General features: G+C 59.2%; 1 protein-coding gene across 1 annotated transcript in view; it reads left to right on the top strand.

Annotated features, from left to right (window-relative positions):
- Nucleotides 1-6: 6 nt before the first annotated feature.
- LOC140474373 (membrane-associated phosphatidylinositol transfer protein 3-like) overlaps nucleotides 7-19,889 on the top strand; it is a 47,337-nt gene continuing 27,454 nt past the window's right edge. Inside the window, exons 1-2 of the mRNA XM_072567689.1 lie at nucleotides 7-118; nucleotides 2,508-2,621. Coding sequence (XP_072423790.1) covers nucleotides 2,511-2,621 — 111 coding nt within the window. The 5' untranslated portion in view covers nucleotides 7-118; nucleotides 2,508-2,510. The remainder of the gene's footprint in view (nucleotides 119-2,507; nucleotides 2,622-19,889) is intronic.

The raw sequence follows: 19,889 nt of genomic DNA, 5'->3' as shown, positions 1-19,889 counted from the left end.
TGATTATGCTCTGTACTGTCCTGATGGTCTCACTGCCTTCCCCACTGTCACCCTCCCACATCTCTTCCACGCCAGCTACTGGGAATCCACCGATGTTGTGGCATTTCTACTACGCCAGGTAAAGCTTCCTCTACACTGTCCCCCCATCAAACACTCCCAGGGACAGGGACAGCACGGGGTTAGATACAGAGTAAAGCTCCTTCTACACTGTCCCCCATCAACACTCCCAGGGACCGGGACAGCATGGGGTTAGATACAGAGTAAAGCTTCATCTACCCTGTCCCCCATCAAACACTCCCAGGGACAGGGACAGCACGGGGTTAGATACAGAGTAAAGCTCTCTCTACACTGTCCCTCCCATCAAACACTCCCAGGACAGGGACAGCACGGGGTTAGATACAGAGTAAAGCTCACTCTGCACTGTCCCCCATCAAACACTCCCAGGGACAGGGACAGCACGGGGTTAGATACAGAGTAAAGCTTCCTCTACACTGTCCCCCCATCAAACACTCCCAGGGGACAGGGACAGCACGGGGTTAGATACAGAGTAAAGCTCCCTCTACACTGTCCCCATCAAACACTCCCAGGATAGGGATAGCACGGGTTAGATACAGAGTAAAGCTCCCTCTACTCCCAGGAGGCCATGTTTTATATAGGAATAACAGGAGGCCATTCAGCCCCTTCCCCAGCCTGTCACACAGGGGGGACAGCAGGAGGCCATTCAGCCCCTTCCCAGCCTGTCACAGAGGGGGAACAGCAGGAGGCCATTCAGCCCTTCCCAGCCTGTTACACAGGGGGAACAGCAGGAGGCCATTCAGCCCCTTCCCAGCCTGTTACACAGGGGAACAGCAGGAGGCCATTCAGCTAACACAGCAAGACACAGTCAGAAATACAGAAAAAAACAGCCTGGGTGTTGTTGTTCAAGGGGGTGACTGTGAGAGCAGCTATTGCAGCTTTATCTGCAGAGAACAGGCAGACCGTCACTGAAGCTGGTGGAGGTGTGATCTAGCTCCTGTACCCCAAATTGTTTGACTGCCTGCGAACCAATCACATTGTTGCTCGTCGGCAGAGACTCGCTCAGTCACACTTCGACATGATCAGCTCCTTGTTGCTGACCTTATTCCCAGCCCCCGCACCCCGTCCTAACTGGGCACTGATTGGTCTTTCCTCAGTTCTGGGGCCGTTTGCTGTGTCAACAATGCTTCTAATGAGCAGAAGGTAAAATGCTTTGGAAGGAGAAAATCCTTGGCTCCATCGACCCTGTCCCACATCACAAATACAGAAATGTTTCCTCAGCCCAGGTCACTGGGTAGAACATGGAACAATACAGCACTGGGCTGTGGCATGGTGGCTCAGTGGTTAGCACTGCTGCCTCACAGCACCAGGGACCCAGGTTCAATTCCCTCCTCAGGCAACTGTCTGTGTGGAGTTTGCACATTCTCCCATGTCTGTGTGGGTTTCCTCCGGTGCTCCAGTTTACTCCCATGGGATTGGCCATGGGAAGTTGTCCCATAGTGCCCAGGGATGGGCAGGTTAGGGTGGGATTGGCCGTGGGAATATTGTCCCATAGTGCCCAGGGATGTGCAGGTTAGGGTGGGATTGGCCATGGGAAGTTGTCCCATAGTGCCCAGGGATGGGCAGGTTAGGGTGGGATTGGCCGTGGGAAATTGTCCCATGGTGTCAGGTGCATTAGTCAGAGGGAAATGGATTTGGGTGGGTTAATCTTCGAAGGGTCTGTGTGGACCTTTTGAGCTGAAGGGCCTGTTTCCACACAGTTTGGAATCACTGCAACAGGCCATTCGGCCCATGTTGCTGTACCGAACACGACACCAAATTACAGTCACCCCTTCTCCCTGCCCTGGTCTGAATCCCTCCATTCCTTAAATATCCATGTGTTTATCTAAAAGCCCCTTAAACCCCCCCCCCCCCATAGTACCTGCCTCCCCCCCCCCACCCCCTGGCTGTGCGTTCCACACTCCTACCCCTCTCTGTGTAATAAACCTGCCCCTCACCTCCCCTTTGAACTTTGCCCCCCCCCCTCCCTGTAAATGCACGTCCCCCTAATATTCGACGTTTTAACTCTGGGGAGAAGGGTTCTCACCATCAACCCCATCTCTGCGTCTCAGCGTTGTATCATCTTCGACCGAGTCTCCCTCGGCCTCCTCCGCTCCACCGAGACCAGCCTGAGTTCTTCCAGCCTCTCCTGAGAGACCATCCCCCTCTAATCCCGGCAGCATCCTGGTAAATCCTTTGTGCCCCCCCCCCCTCTCTCCGAAGCCCCCACATCCCTCCTGTTAAAGTGGTGACCAGTGGTGAAGACGAGGGTGACCTCACCTTACCGAGGACAACATGACCAGTGCACCCTGGGTCGGTCTAAACCAGGGGACCGGAGGGGGTTAGCAGGGGCAGGTTAACTCAGGGGGATGGAAGATCCTTGGGGAGGGAGGGGGGAGGGGGGGGGGGGCCGAATGGCCTCTGTGTTTGACGATGAGCTCCTCCCCGACCAGGTGATGAAGCAGCAGAAGGTGGAGTTGGAAGGCAGCGACTTGGAGATCTCAGACTATTCCCCCCCGCTGCCCCAGGGCAAGTGGCTTCGCAGACGGACACAAGTCAAAATCCGGGTGAGAAACTCGCACGGGGAGGGGGGGGCAGGTCTAAGGATGGGGGAGGGGGGGGCCAGGTCTAGAGGATGGGGAGGGGGGGGCAGGTCTAGAGGATGGGGGAGGGGGGGGCAGGTCTAGAGGATGGGGGAGGGGGGGGCAGGTCTAGAGGGATGGGGGAGGGGGGGGCAGGTCTAGAGATGGGGGAGGGGGGGGCAGGTCTAGAGGATGGGAGGGGGGGGGCAGGTCTAGAGGATGGGGAGGGGGGGAAGGTCTAAGGATGGGGGAGGGGGGGGCAGGTCTAGAGGATGGGAGGGTGGGGAAGGTCTAGAGGATGGGGAGGGGGGGGAATGTCTAGAGGATGGGGAGGGGGGGTGCACCTCGCGGGCAGGCTGCTGGTCAGAGTTCCTGCAGGCAGTTGGAGAGACCACCTTAATCCCTGAGCCCCCACCATTGGGGGTGACATGTGACAGGACGCAGTGGGGGCAAAGGTCCTGACCCCCAGGGTCAGGATGTGTCCGGTCAGCCCTGTCATGGGTCTCTCAGGGTCACAGCCTCAATTCTCCCAGGGATCTCCCAGGGACACGGATCTCCCAGGGACACGGATCACCCAGGGACACGGATCTCCCAGGGACACGGATCACCCAGGGACACGGATCACCCAGGGACACGGATCACCCAGGGACACGGATCTCCCAGGGACAGGGATCACCCAGGGACACGGATCACCCAGGGACACGGATCTCCCAGGGACAAGGATCTCCCAATGACACGGATCACCCAGGGACACGGATCACCCAGGGACACGGATCACCCAGGGACACGGATCACCGAGGGACACGGATCTCCCAGGGACACGGATCACCCAGGGACAAGGATCACCCAGGGACAAGGATCTCCCAATGACATGGATCACCCAGGGACATGGATCACCCAGGGACACGGATCACCCAGGGACACGGATCTCCCAGGGACAGGGATCACCCAGGGACACGGATCACCCAGGGACACGGATCACCCAGGGACAAGGATCACCCAGGGACAAGGATCTCCCAATGACATGGATCACCCAGGGACAGGGATCACCCAGGGACACGGATCACCCAGGGACACGGATCACCCAGGGACAAGGATCACCCAGGGACAAGGATCTCCCAATGACAGGGATCACCCAGGGACACGGATCACCCAGGGACACGGATCACCCAGGGACACGGATCACCCAGGGACACGGATCTCCCCGGGACACGGATCTCGCAGGGACACGGATCTCCCAGGGACACGGATCTCCCAGGGACACGGATCTCCCAGGGACACGGATCACCCAGGGACACGGATCACCCAGGGACACGGATCACCCAGGGACACGGATCTCCCAGGGACACGGATCTCCCAGGGACAGGGATCACCCAGGGACACGGATCACCCAGGGACACGGATCACCCAGGGACACGGATCTCCCAGGGACAAGGATCACCCAGGGACACGGATCACCCAGGGACACGGATCACCCAGGGACACGGATCACCGAGGGACACGGATCTCCCAGGGACACGGATCACCCAGGGACAAGGATCACCCAGGGACAAGGATCTCCCAATGACATGGATCACCCAGGGACATGGATCACCCAGGGACATGGATCACCCAGGGACACGGATCACCCAGGGACACGGATCTCCCAGGGACACGGATCTCCCAGGGACAGGGATCACCCAGGGACACGGATCACCCAGGGACACGGATCACCCAGGGACAAGGATCACCCAGGGACAAGGATCTCCCAATGACATGGATCACCCAGGGACAGGGATCACCCAGGGACACGGATCACCCAGGGACACGGATCACCCAGGGACAAGGATCACCCAGGGACAAGGATCACCCAGGGACAAGGATCTCCAATGACAGGGATCACCCAGGGACACGGATCACCCAGGGACAGGGATCACCCAGGGACAGGGATCACCCAGGGACACGGATCACCCAGGGACACGGATCTCCCAATGACACGGATCACCCAGGGACAAGGATCTCCCAATGACACGGATCTCCCAATGACACGGATCACCCAGGGTCACGGATCTCCCAGGGACACGGATCACCCAGGGACACGGATCTCCCAGGGACACGGATCTCCCAGGGACACGGATCACCGAGGGACACGGATCACCCAGGGACACGGATCACCCAGGGACACGGATCTCCCAGGGACACGGATCACCCAATGACACGGATCACCCAATGACACGGATCACCCAGGGACACGGATCACCCAGGGACACGGATCACCCAGGGACACGGATCTCCCAGGGACACGGATCTCCCAGGGACACGGATCACCCAGGGACAAGGATCTCCCAATGACACGGATCTCCCAGGGACACGGATCACCCAGGGACACGGATCACCCAATGACACGGATCACCCAGGGACACGGATCTCACAGGGACACGGATCTCACAGGGACACGGATCACCCAATGACACGGATCACCCAGGGACACGGATCTCACAGGGACACGGATCACCCAGGGACACGGATCACCCGGGGACACGGATCACCCGGGGACACGGATCACCCGGGGACACGGATCACCCGGGGACACGGATCTCCCAGGGACACGGATCACCCAGGGACACGGATCTCCCAATGACACGGATCTCCCAGAGACACGGATCTCCCAGAGACACGGATCACCCAATGACACGGATCACCCAGGGACAGGGATCACCCAGGGACAGGGATCACCCAGGGACACGGATCACCCAGGGACACGGATCACCCAGGGACAAGGATCTCCCAATGACACGGATCTCCCAATGACACGGATCTCCCAATGACACGGATCACCCAGGGACACGGATCACCCAGGGACAAGGATCTCCCAGGGACACGGATCTCCCAGGGACACGGATCACCCAGGGACACGGATCACCCAATGACACGGATCACCCAGGGACACGGATCTCACAGGGACACGGATCACCCAGGGACACGGATCACCCAGGGACACGGATCACCCAGGGACACGGATCTCCCTATGACACGGATCTCCCAATAACACGGATCTCCCAGGGACACGGATCACCCAGGGACACGGATCACCCAGGGACACGGATCTCCCAATGACACGGATCTCCCAGAGACACGGATCACCCAGGGACACGGATCACCCAGGGACACGGATCTCCCAGGGACACGGATCTCCCAGGGACAGGGATCACCCAGGGACACGGATCACCCAGGGACACGGATCTCCCAATGACACGGATCTCCCAGGGACACGGATCTCCCAGGGACACGGATCTCCCAGTAACACGGATCTCCCAGTGACACGGATCACCCAGAGACACGGATCACCCAGGGACACGGATCACCCAGGGACACGGATCACCCAGAGACACGGATCACCCAGGGGCAGGGATCTCCCAGGGACACGGATCACCCAGGGACACGGATCACCCAGGGACAGGGATCACCCAGGGACACGGATCTCCCAGGGACACGGATCACCCAGGGACACGGATCACCCAGGGACAGGGATCACCCAGGGACACGGATCTCCCAGGGACACGGATCTCCCAGGAACACGGGTCTCCCAGGAACACGGGTCTCCCAGGGACACGGATCTCACAGGGACACGGATCACCCAGGGACACGGATCTCCCAGGGACACGGATCACCCAGGGACACGGATCTCCCAGGGACACGGATCTCCCAATGACACGGATCACCCAGGGACACGGATCTCCCAGGGACACGGGTCTCCCAGGGACACGGGTCTCCCAGGGACACGGATCACCCAGGGACACGGATCACCCAGGGACACGGATCTCCCAGGGACACGGATCACCCAGGGACACGGATCACCCAGGGACACGGATCACCCAGGGACACGGATCACCCAATGACACGGATCACCCAGGGACACGGATCTCCCAGGGACACGGATCTCCCAGGGACACGGATCACCCAGTGACACGGATCACCCAGGGACACGGATCTCCCTATGACACGGATCACCCAGGGACAGGGATCACCCAGGGACACGGATCTCCCAGGGACACGGATCACCCAGGGACACGGATCACCCAGGGACAGGGATCACCCAGGGACAGGGATCTCCCAGGGACACGGATCACCCAGGGACACGGATCACCCAGGGACACGGATCTCCCGGGGACACGGATCTCCCGGGGACACGGATCACCCGGGGACACGGATCACCCGGGGACACGGATCACCCGGGGACACGGATCTCCCAGGGACACGGATCACCCGGGGACACGGATCTCCCAGGGACACGGATCTCCCAGGGACACGGATCTCCCAGGGACACGGATCACCCAGGGACACGGATCACCCAGGGACACGGATCTCCCAGGGACACGGATCTCCCAGTGACACGGATCACCCAGGGACACGGATGACCCAGGGACACGGATGACCCAGGGACACGGATCTCCCAGGGACACGGATCACCCAGGGACACGGATCACCCAGGGACAGGGATCACCCAGGGACAGGGATCACCCAGGGACACGGATCACCCAGGGACACGGATCACCCAGGGACACGGATCTCCCAGGGACACGGATCTCCCTATGACACGGATCACCCAGGGACACGGATCACCCAGGGACAGGGATCTCCCATGGACAGGGATCTCCCAGGGACACGGATCACCCAGGGACACGGATCACCCAGGGACACGGATCTCCCAGGGACACGGATCACCCAGGGACACGGATCACCCAGGGACACGGATCACCCAGGGACAGGGATCTCCCATGGACAGGGATCTCCCATGGACAGGGATCTCCCAGGGACACGGAACTCTCAGGGACAGGGATCACCCAGGGACACGGATCTTCCAGGGACACGGATCTTCCAGGGACACGGATCTCCCAATGACACGGATCACCCAGGGACACAGATCACCCAGGGACAGGGATCACCCGGGGACAGGGATCACCCGGGGACAGGGATCACCCGGGGACACGGATCACCCGGGGACACGGATCACCCGGGGACACGGATCACCCAGGGTCACGGATCTCCCAGTGACACGGATCTCCCAGGGACACGGATCTCCCAGGGACACGGAAATCCCAGGGACACGGATCTCCCGGGAACACGGATCTCCCAGGGACACGGTTCTCCCAGAGACACGGTTCTCCCAGAGACACGGTTCTCCCAGAGACACGGATCTCCCAGGGACACGGATCTCCCAGGGACACGGATCTCCCAGGGACACGGATCTCCCAGGGACACGGATCTCCCAGGGACACGGATCTCCCAGGGACACGGATCACCCAGGGACACGGATCACCCAGGGACACGGATCACCCAGGGACACGGATCTCCCTATGACACGGATCTCCCAGGGACACGGATCTCCCAGTGACACGGATCTCCCAGTGACACGGATCACCCAGGGACACGGAAATCCCAGGGACACGGAAATCCCAGGGACACGGAAATCCCAGGGACACGGATCTCCCAGGGACACGGAAATCCCAGGGACACGGATCACCCAGGGACACGGATCACCCAGTGACACGGATCTCCCAGGGACACGGATCTCCCAGGGACACGGATCACCCAGGGTCACGGATCACCCAGGGACACGGATCACCCAGGGACACGGATCTCCCAGGGACACGGATCACCCAGGGACACGGATCACCCAGGGACACGGATCTCCCAGGGACACGGATCTCCCAATGACACGGATCTCCCAATGACACGGATCACCCAGGGACACGGATCACCCAGGGACACGGATCTCCCAGGGACACGGATCTCCCAGAGACACGGATCTCCCAGGGACACGGATCACCCAGGGTCACGGATCACCCAGGGACACGGATCACCCAGGGTCACGGATCACCCAGGGTCACGGATCACCCAGGGACACGGATCTCCCAGGGACACGGATCTCCCAGGGACATGGATCTCCCTATGACATGGATCACCCAGGGACACGGATCACCCAGGGACACGGAAGACCCAGGGACACGGATCTCCCAGGGACACGGATCACCCAGGGACACGGATCTCCCAGGGTCACGGATCACCCAGGGACACGGATCTCCCAATGACACGGATCACCCAGGGACACGGATCACCCAGGGACACGGATGACCCAGCGACACGGATCTCCCAATGACACGGATCTCCCAGGGACACGGATCTCTCAGGGACACGGATCACCCAGGGTCACGGAAATCCCAGGGACACGGATCTCCCAGGGACACGGGTCTCCCAGGGACACGGATCACCCAGGGACACGGATCACCCAGGGACACGGATCTCCCAATGACACGGATCTCCCAGAGACACGGATCTCCCAGGGACACGGATCACCCAGGGACACGGATCACCCAGGGACACGGATCACCCAGGGACAAGGATCACCCAGGGACAAGGATCTCCCAATGACATGGATCACCCAGGGACACGGATCACCCAGGGACAAGGATCACCCAGGGACACGGATCACCCAGTGACACGGATCACCCAGGGACACGGATCACCCAGGGACAAGGATCTCCCAATGACACGGATCTCCCAATGACACGGATCACCCAGGGTCACGGATCTCCCAGGGACACGGATCAGCCAGGGACACGGATCTCCCAGGGACACGGATCACCCAGGGACACGGATCACCCAATGACACGGATCACCCAGGGACAGGGATCACCCAGTGACACGGATCACCCAGGGACACGGATCACCCAGGGACACGGATCACCCAATGACACGGATCACCCAGGGACAGGGATCACCCAGGGACACGGATTTCCCAGGGACACGGATCACCCAGGGACACGGATCACCCAATGACACGGATCACCCAGGGACACGGATCACCCAGGGACACGGATCACCCAATGACACGGATCACCCAGGGACACGGATCACCCAGGGACACGGATCACCAGGGACACGGATCACCCAGGGACACGGATCACCCAGGGTTGGGATTATGGAGAGTTGGGATGAACGGGAATGGGTTGGGATTGGGGAGTGTGGGACTCAACGGGAATGGATTGGGATTGGGGAGAGTGGGAGTGAATGGGAATGTGTTGGGATTGTGGAGAGTGGGAGTGTACGGGAATGGGTTGGAATTGTGGAGACTGGGAGTGAACGGGAATGGGTTGGGATTGGGGAGTGTGGGAATGAAGGGGAATGTGTTGGGATTGGGGAGTGTGGGAATGAACGGGAATGTTTTGGGATTGTGGAGTGTGGAAAGAAGGGGAATGTGTTGGGATTGGGGAGTGTGGGAATGAATGGGAATGTGTTGGTATTGTGGAGTGCGGGAATGAAGGGGAATGCGTTGAGATTTGGGAGATGGGAGTGAACGGGAATGGGTTGGGATTGTGGAGTGTGGGAATGAACAGGAATGTGTTGGGATTGGGGAGCGTGGGAATGAATGGGAATGTGTTGGGATTGTGGAGTGTGGGAGTGAACAGGAATGAGTTGGGAATGGGGAAAGTGGGAATGAACGGGAATGTGTTGGGATTGGGGTGAGTGGGAGTGAACGGGAATGTGTTGGGATTGGGGAGTGTGGGAGTGAACGGGAATGGGTTGGGATTGGGGAGTGTAGGAGTGAATTGGAATGTGTTGGGATTGGGGAGAGTGGGAATGAACGGGAAAGTATTGGGATTGGGGATAGTGGGAGTGAACGGGAATGTGTTGGGATTGGGGAGAGTGGGAGTGAACAGGAATGTGTTGGGATTGGGGAGAGTGGGAATGAATGGGAATGGGTTGGGATTGGGGAGAGTGGGAATGAATGGGAATGGGTTGGGAATGGGGAGATTGGGAGTGAACGGGAATGTGTTGGGATTGGGGAGAGTGGGAGTGAACGGAAATGTGTGGGATTGGGGAGAGTGGGAATGAACGGGAATGTGTTGGGATTGGGGAGTGTGGGAGTGAACGGGAATGTGTTGGGATTGGGGAGAGTGGGAGTGAATGGGAATGTGTTGGGATTGGGGAAAGTGGGAGTGAACAGGAAGGTGTTGGGATTGGGGAGAGTGGGAGTGAACGGGGATGTGTTGGGATTGGGGAGAGTGGGGATGAACGGGAATGTGTTGGGATTGGGGAATGAGGGGGTGAACGGGAATGTGTTGGGATTGGGGAATGAGGGGGTGAACGGGAATGTGTTGTGATTGGGGAGTGTGGGAGTGAACGGGAATGTGTTGGAATTGGGGAGTGTGGGAGTGAACGGAAATGTGTTGGGATTTGGGAGTGTGGGAATGAACGGGAATGTGTTGGGATTGGGGAGTGTGGGAGTGAACGGGAATGTGTTGGGATTGGGGATTGTGGGAATGAACGGGAATGTGTTGGGATTGGGGTGTGTGGGAGTGAACGGGAATGTGTTGGGATTGGGGAGTGTGGGAATGAACTGGAATGTGTTGGGATTGGGGTGTGTGGGAGTGAACGGGGATGTGTTGGGATTGGGGAGTGTGGGGGTGAACGGGGATGTGCTGGGATTGGGGAGTGTGGGAGTGAACGGGGATGTGCTGGGATTGGGGAGTGTGGGGGTGAACGGGGATGTGTTGGGATTGGGGAATGTGGGAGTGAACGGGAATGTGTTGGGATTGGGGAATGTGGGGGTGAACGGGAATGTGTTGGGATTGGGGAGTGTGGGAGTGAATGGGAATGTGTTGGGATTGGGGAGTGTGGGAGTGAACGGGGATGTATTGGGATTGGGGAGTGTGGGAGTGAATGGGAATGTGTTGGGATTGGGGAGTGTGGGGGTGAACGGGGATGTGCTGGGATTGGGGAGTGTGGGGGTGAACGGGGATGTGCTGGGATTGGGGAGTGTGGGGGTGAACGGGGATGTGTTGGGATTGGGGAAAGTGGGAATGAACTGGAATGTGTTGGGATTGGGGTGAGTGGGAATGAACGGGAATGTGTTGGGATTGGGGAGTGTGGGAGTGAACGGGAATGAGTTGGGATTGGGGAGTGTGGGAGTGAACGGGAATGTGTTGGGATTGTGGGGAGTGGGAGTGAACTGGAATGTGTTGGGATTGGGGAGTGTGGGAATGAACGGGAATGTGTTGGGATTGGGGTGTGTGGGAGTGAACGGAAATGTGTTGGGATTGGGGAGTGTGGGAATGAATGGGAATGTGTTGGGATTGTGGGGAGTGGGAGTGAACGGGAATGTGTTGGGATTGGGGAGTGTGGGAATGAATGGGAATGTGTTGGGATTGGGGTGTGTGGGAGTGAACGGGAATGTGTTGGGATTGGGGAGTGTGGGAATGAACGGGAATGTGTTGGGATTGGGGAGAGTGGGAGTGAACGGGGATGTGTTGGGATTGGGGAGTGTGGGGGTGAACGGGGATGTGTTGGGATTGGGGAGTGTGGGGGTGAACGGGGATGTGTTGGGATTGGGGAGTGTGGGGGTGAACGGGGATGTGTTGGGATTGGGGAGTGTGGGAGTGAACGGGAATGTGTTGGGATTGGGGAATGTGGGGGTGAACGGGAATGTGTTGGGATTGGGGAGTGTGGGAGTGAATGGGAATGTGTTGGGATTGGGGAGTGTGGGAGTGAACGGGAATGTGTTGGGATTGGGGAGTGTGGGGGTGAACGGGAATGTGCTGGGATTGGGGAGTGTGGGAGTGAACGGGGATGTGTTGGGATTGGGGAGTGTGGGAGTGAACGGGGATGTGCTGGGATTGGGGAGTGTGGGAGTGAACGGGGATGTGTTGGGATTGGGGCAAGTGGGAGTGAACGGGAATGTGTTGGGATTTGGGAGTGTGGGAGTGAACGGGAATGTGTTGGGATTGGGGAGAGTGGGAGTGAACGGGAATGTGTTGGGATTTGGGAGAGTGGGAATGAATGGGAATGTGTTAGGATTGGGGAAAGTGGGAATGAACTGGAATGTGTTGGGATTGGGGTGAGTGGGAATGAACGGGAATGTGTTGGGATTGGGGAGTGTGGGAGTGAACGGGAATGAGTTGGGATTGGGGAGTGTGGGAGTGAACGGGAATGTGTTGGGATTGGGGAGTGTGGGAATGAACGGGAATGTGTTGGGATTGGGGAGTGTGGGGGTGAACGGAAATGTGTTGGGATTGGAGAGTGTGGGAATGTATGGGAATGTGTTGGGATTGTGGGGAGTGGGAGTGAACGGGAATGTGTTGGGATTGGGGAGTGTGGGAATGAACGGGAATGTTTTGGGATTGGGGTGTGTGGGAGTGAACGGGAATGTGTTGGGATTGGGGTGTGTGGGAGTGAACGGGGATGTGCTGGGATTGGGGAGTGTGGGGGTGAACGGGGATGTGTTGGGATTGGGGAGAGTGGGGGTGAACGGGGATGTGCTGGGATTGGGGAGTGTGGGGGTGAACGGGGATGTGCTGGGATTGGGGAGTGTGGGGGTGAACGGGGATGTGTTGGGATTGGGGAGTGTTTGAGTGAACGGGAATGTGTTGGGTTTGGGGTGTGTGGGAGTGAACGGGGATGTGCTGGGATTGGGGAGTGTGGGGGTGAACGGGGATGTGTTGGGATTGGGGAGTGTGGGAGTGAACGGGGATGTGCTGGGATTGGGGAGAGTGGGGGTGAACGGGGATGTGCTGGGATTGGGGAGAGTGGGGGTGAACGGGGATGTGCTGGGATTGGGGAGTGTGGGGGTGAACGGGGATGTGCTGGGATTGGGGAGTGTGGGGGTGAACGGGGATGTGTTGGGATTGGGGAGTGTGGGGATGAACGGGGATGTGCTGGGATTGGGGAGTGTGGGGGTGAACGGGGATGTGCTGGGATTGGGGAGTGTGGGAATGAACGGGAATGTGTTGGGATTGGGGAGTGTGGGAGTGAACGGGAATGTGTTGGGATTGGGGATTGTGGGAATGAACGGGAATGTGTTGGGATTGGGGTGTGTGGGAGTGAACGGGAATGTGTTGGGATTGGGGAGTGTGGGAATGAACTGGAATGTGTTGGGATTGGGGTGTGTGGGAGTGAACGGGGATGTGTTGGGATTGGGGAGTGTGGGGGTGAACGGGGATGTGCTGGGATTGGGGAGTGTGGGAGTGAACGGGGATGTGCTGGGATTGGGGAGTGTGGGGGTGAACGGGGATGTGTTGGGATTGGGGAATGTGGGAGTGAACGGGAATGTGTTGGGATTGGGGAATGTGGGGGTGAACGGGAATGTGTTGGGATTGGGGAGTGTGGGAGTGAATGGGAATGTGTTGGGATTGGGGAGTGTGGGAGTGAACGGGGATGTATTGGGATTGGGGAGTGTGGGAGTGAATGGGAATGTGTTGGGATTGGGGAGTGTGGGGGTGAACGGGGATGTGCTGGGATTGGGGAGTGTGGGGGTGAACGGGGATGTGCTGGGATTGGGGAGTGTGGGGGTGAACGGGGATGTGTTGGGATTGGGGAAAGTGGGAATGAACTGGAATGTGTTGGGATTGGGGTGAGTGGGAATGAACGGGAATGTGTTGGGATTGGGGAGTGTGGGAGTGAACGGGAATGAGTTGGGATTGGGGAGTGTGGGAGTGAACGGGAATGTGTTGGGATTGTGGGGAGTGGGAGTGAACTGGAATGTGTTGGGATTGGGGAGTGTGGGAATGAACGGGAATGTGTTGGGATTGGGGTGTGTGGGAGTGAACGGAAATGTGTTGGGATTGGGGAGTGTGGGAATGAATGGGAATGTGTTGGGATTGTGGGGAGTGGGAGTGAACGGGAATGTGTTGGGATTGGGGAGTGTGGGAATGAATGGGAATGTGTTGGGATTGGGGTGTGTGGGAGTGAACGGGAATGTGTTGGGATTGGGGAGTGTGGGAATGAACGGGAATGTGTTGGGATTGGGGAGAGTGGGAGTGAACGGGGATGTGTTGGGATTGGGGAGTGTGAGGCTGAACGGGGATGTGCTGGGATTGGGGAGAGTGGGGGTGAACGGGGATGTGCTGGCATTGGGGAGTGTGGGGGTGAACGGGGATGTGCTGGGATTGGGGAGTGTGGGAGTGAACGGGGATGTGTTGGGATTGGGGAGTGTGGGGGTGAACGGGGATGTGCTGGGATTGGGGAGTGTGGGGTTGAACATGGATGTGTTGGGATTGGGGAATGTGGGAGTGAACGGGAATGTGTTGGGATTGGGGAATGTGGGGGTGAACGGGGATGTGCTGGGATTGGGGAGTGTGGGGGTGAACGGGGATGTGCTGGGATTGGGGAGTGTGGGAGTGAACGGGGATGTGTTGGGATTGGGGAGTGTGGGGGTGAACGGGGATGTGCTGGGATTGGGGAGTGTGGGGGTGAACGGGGATGTGCTGGGATTGGGGAGTGTGGAGGTGAACGGGGATGTGTTGGGATTGGGGAGTGTGGGGGTGAACGGGGATGTGCTGGGATTGGGGAGTGTGAGGCTGAACGGGGATGTGCTGGGATTGGGGAGAGTGGGGGTGAACGGGGATGTGCTGGGATTGGGGAGTGTGGGGGTGAACGGGGATGTGCTGGGATTGGGGAGTGTGGGAGTGAACGGGGATGTGCTGGGATTGGGGAGTGTGGGAGTGAACGGGGATGTGTTGGGATTGGGGAGTGTGGGAGTGAACGGGGATGTGCTGGGATTGGGGAGAGTGGGGGTGAACGGGGATGTGCTGGGATTGGGGAGTGTGGGGGTGAACGGGGATGTGCTGGGATTGGGGAGTGTGGGGGTGAACGGGGATGTGCTGGGATTGGGGAGTGTGGGGGTGAACGGGGATGTGTTGGGATTGGGGAGTGTGGGGGTGAACGGTGATGTGCTGGGATTGGGGAGTGTGGGGGTGAACGGGGATGTGCTGGGATTGGGGAGTGTGGGGGTGAACGGGGATGTGCTGGGATTGGGGAGTGTGGGGGTGAACGGGGATGTGCTGGGATTGGGGAGTGTGGGGATGAACGGGGATGTGCTGGGATTGGGGAGTGTGGGGATGAACGGGGATGTGCTGGGATTGGGGAGTGTGGGGGTGAACGGGGATGTGTTGGGATTGGGGAGTGTGGGGGTAAACGGGGATGTGTTGGGATTGGGGAGTGTGGGGGTGAACGGGGATGTGCTGGGATTGGGGAGTGTGGGGGTGAACGGGGATGTGCTGGGATTGGGGAGTGTGGGGATGAACGGGGATGTGCTGGGATTGGGGAGTGTGGGGGTGAACCGGGATGTGCTGGGATTGGGGAGAGTGGGGGTGAACGGGGATGTGCTGGGATTGGGGAGTGTGGGAGTGAACGGGGATGTGCTGGGATTGAGGAGTGTGGGGGTGAACGGGGATGTGTTGGGATTGGGGAGTGTGGGGGTGAACGGGTATGTGTTGGGATTGGGGAGAGTGGGGGTGAACGGGGATGTGCTGGGATTGGGGAGTGTGGGAGTGAACGGGGATGTGCTGGGATTGGGGAGAGTGGGGATGAACGGGGATGTGCTGGGATTGGGGAGAGTGGGGATGAACGGGGATGTGCTGGGATTGGGGAGTGTGGGGGTGAACGGGGATGTGCTGGGATTGGGGAGTGTGGGGGTGAACGGGGATGTGCTGGGATTGCGGAGAGTGGGGGTGAACGGGGATGTGCTGGGATTGGGGAGAGTGGGGGTGAACGGGGATGTGCTGGGATTGGGGAGTGTGGGGGTGAACGGGGATGTGTTGGGATTGGGAAATGTGGGAGTGAACGGGAATGTGTTGGGATTGGGGAATGTGGGAGTGAACGGGAATGTGTTGGGATTGGGGAATGTGGGGGTGAACGGGAATGTGTTGGGATTGGGGAGTGTGGGAGTGAACGGGAATGTGTTGGGATTGGGGAGTGTGGGAGAGAACGGGGATGTGTTGGGATTGGGGAGTGTGGGAGTGAACGGGGATGTGTTGGGATTGGGGAGTGTGGGGGTGAACGGGAATGTGCTGGGATTGGGGAGTGTGGGGGTGAACGGGAATGTGCTGGGATTGGGGAGTGTGGGAGTGAACGGGGATGTGTTAGGATTGGGGAGTGTGGGGAGTGAACGGGGATGTGCTGGGATTGGGGAGTGTGGGGGTGAATGGGAATGTGTTGGGATTGGGGAGTGTGGGAGTGAACGGGAATGTGTTGGGATTGGGGAGTGTGGGGATGAACCGGGATGTGCTGGGATTGGGGAGTGTGGGAGTGAACGGGGATGTGTTGGGATTGGGGAGTGTGGGGGTGAACGGGAATGTGCTGGGATTGGGGAGTGTGGGAGTGAACGGGGATGTGTTAGGATTGGGGAGTGTGGGGAGTGAACCGGGATGTGCTGGGATTGGGGAGTGTGGGAGTGAACGGGGATGTGTTGTGATTGGGGAGTGTGGGAGTGAACGGGGATGTGTTAGGATTGGGGAGTGTGGGGAGTGAACGGGGATGTGCTGGGATTGGGGAGTGTGGGGGTGAATGGGAATGTGTTGGGATTGGGGAGAGAGGGAGTGAACGGGGATGTGCTGGGATTGGGGGGTGTGGGGTGAATGGGAATGTGTTGGGATTGGGGAGAGAGGGAGTGAACGGGAATGTGATGGGATTGGGGAGAGTGGGGGTGAACGGGGATGTGCTGGGATTGGGGAGAGAGGGAGTGAACGGTAATGTGTTGGGATTGGGGAGAGAGGGAGTGAACGGGAATGTGATGGGATTGGGGAGAGAGGGAGTGAACAGGAATGTGATGGGATTGGGGAGTGTGGGAGTGAACGGGGATGTATTGGGATTGGGGAGTGTGGGGGTGAACGGGAATGTGCTGGGATTGGGGAGTGTGGGGGTGAACGGGAATGTGCTGGGATTGGGGAGTGTGGGAGTGAACGGGGATGTGTTGGGATTGGGGAGTGTGGGAGTGAACGGGGATGTGCTGGGATTGGGGAGTGTGGGAGTGAACGGGGATGTGTTGGGATTGGGGAGTGTGGGGGTGAACGGGGATGTGTTGGGGTTGGGGAGTGTGGGAGTGAACGGGGATGTGCTGGGATTGGGGAGAGTGGGGGTGAACGGGGATGTGCTGGGATTGGGGAGTGTGGGGGTGAACGGGAATGTGCTGGGATTGGGGAGTGTGGGGGTGAACGGGGATGTGCTGGGATTGGGGAGTGTGGGGGTGAACGGGGATGTGTTGGGATTGGGGAGTGTGGGGGTGAACGGTGATGTGCTGGGATTGGGGAGTGTGGGGGTGAACGGGGATGTGCTGGGATTGGGGAGTGTGGGGGTGAACGGGGATGTGCTGGGATTGGGGAGTGTGGGGGTGAACGGGGATGTGCTGGGATTGGGGAGTGTGGGGATGAACGGGGATGTGCTGGGATTGGGGAGTGTGGGGATGAACGGGGATGTGCTGGGATTGGGGAGTGTGGGGGTGAACGGGGATGTGTTGGGATTGGGGAGTGTGGGGGTAAACGGGGATGTGTTGGGATTGGGGAGTGTGGGGGTGAACGGGGATGTGCTGGGATTGGGGAGTGTGGGGGTGAACGGGGATGTGCTGGGATTGGGGAGTGTGGGGATGAACGGGGATGTGCTGGGATTGGGGAGTGTGGGGGTGAACCGGGATGTGCTGGGATTGGGGAGAGTGGGGGTGAACGGGGATGTGCTGGGATTGGGGAGTGTGGGAGTGAACGGGGATGTGCTGGGATTGAGGAGTGTGGGGGCGAACGGGGATGTGTTGGGATTGGGGAGTGTGGGGGTGAACGGGTATGTGTTGGGATTGGGGAGAGTGGGGGTGAACGGGGATGTGCTGGGATTGGGGAGTGTGGGAGTGAACGGGGATGTGCTGGGATTGGGGAGAGTGGGGATGAACGGGGATGTGCTGGGATTGCGGAGAGTGGGGGTGAACGGGGATGTGCTGGGATTGGGGAGTGTGGGGGTGAACGGGGATGTGTTGGGATTGGGAAATGTGGGAGTGAACGGGAATGTGTTGGGATTGGGGAATGTGGGAGTGAACGGGAATGTGTTGGGATTGGGGAATGTGGGGGTGAACGGGAATGTGTTGGGATTGGGGAGTGTGGGAGTGAACGGGAATGTGTTGGGATTGGGGAGTGTGGGAGTGAACGGGGATGTGTTGGGATTGGGGAGTGTGGGAGTGAACGGGGATGTGTTGGGATTGGGGAGTGTGGGGGTGAACGGGAATGTGCTGGGATTGGGGAGTGTGGGGGTGAACGGGAATGTGCTGGGATTGGGGAGTGTGGGAGTGAACGGGGATGTGTTGGGATTGGGGAGTGTGGGAGTGAACGGGGATGTGCTGGGATTGGGGAGTGTGGGAGTGAACGGGGATGTGTTGGGATTGGGGCAAGTGGGAGTGAACGGGAATGTGTTGGGTTTGGGGAGAGTGTGAGTGAACGGGGATATGTTGGGATTGGGGATTGTGGGGGTGAACGGGAATGTGCTGGGATTGGGGAGTGTGGGGGTGAACGGGAATGTGCTGGGATTGGGGAGTGTGGGGGTGAACGGGAATGTGCTTGGATTGGGGAGTGTGGGAGTGAACGGGGATGTGTTGGGGTTGGGGAGTGTGGGAGTGAACGGGGATGTGTTGGGATTGGGGAGTGTGGGAGTGAACGGGGATGTGTTAGGATTGGGGAGTGTGGGGAGTGAACGGGGATGTGCTGGGATTGGGGAGTGTGGGGGTGAATGGGAATGTGTTGGGATTGGGGAGTGTGGGAGTGAACGGGAATGTGTTGGGATTGGGGAGTGTGGGGATGAACCGGGATGTGCTGGGATTGGGGAGTGTGGGAGTGAACGGGGATGTGTTGGGATTGGGGAGTGTGGGGGTGAACGGGAATGTGCTGGGATTGGGGAGTGTGGGAGTGAACGGGGATGTGTTAGGATTGGGGAGTGTGGGGAGTGAACCGGGATGTGCTGGGATTGGGGAGTGTGGGAGTGAACGGGGATGTGCTGGGATTGGGGAGTTTGGGGAGTGAACGGGGATGTGCTGGGATTGGGGAGTGTGGGGAGTGAACCGGGATGTGCTGGGATTGGGGAGTGTGGGAGTGAACGGGGATGTGTTGTGATTGGGGAGTGTGGGAGTGAACGGGGATGTGTTAGGATTGGGGAGTGTGGGGAGTGAACGGGGATGTGCTGGGATTGGGGAGTGTGGGGGTGAATGGGAATGTGTTGGGATTGGGGAGAGAGGGAGTGAACGGGGATGTGCTGGGATTGGGGGGTGTGGGGTGAATGGGAATGTGTTGGGATTGGGGAGAGAGGGAGTGAACGGGAATGTGATGGGATTGGGGAGAGTGGGGGTGAACGGGGATGTGCTGGGATTGGGGAGAGAGGGAGTGAACGGTAATGTGTTGGGATTAGGGAGAGAGGGAGTGAACGGGAATGTGATGGGATTGGGGAGAGAGGCAGTAAACGGGAATGTGA

The sequence above is a fragment of the Chiloscyllium punctatum genome, unplaced genomic scaffold (assembly GCF_047496795.1).
Source record: "Chiloscyllium punctatum isolate Juve2018m unplaced genomic scaffold, sChiPun1.3 scaffold_964, whole genome shotgun sequence".
Lineage (NCBI taxonomy): Eukaryota > Metazoa > Chordata > Chondrichthyes > Orectolobiformes > Hemiscylliidae > Chiloscyllium > Chiloscyllium punctatum.
Note: the sequence above shows the minus strand (reverse complement) of the source record. Positions and strands in the feature narration are given on the sequence as shown.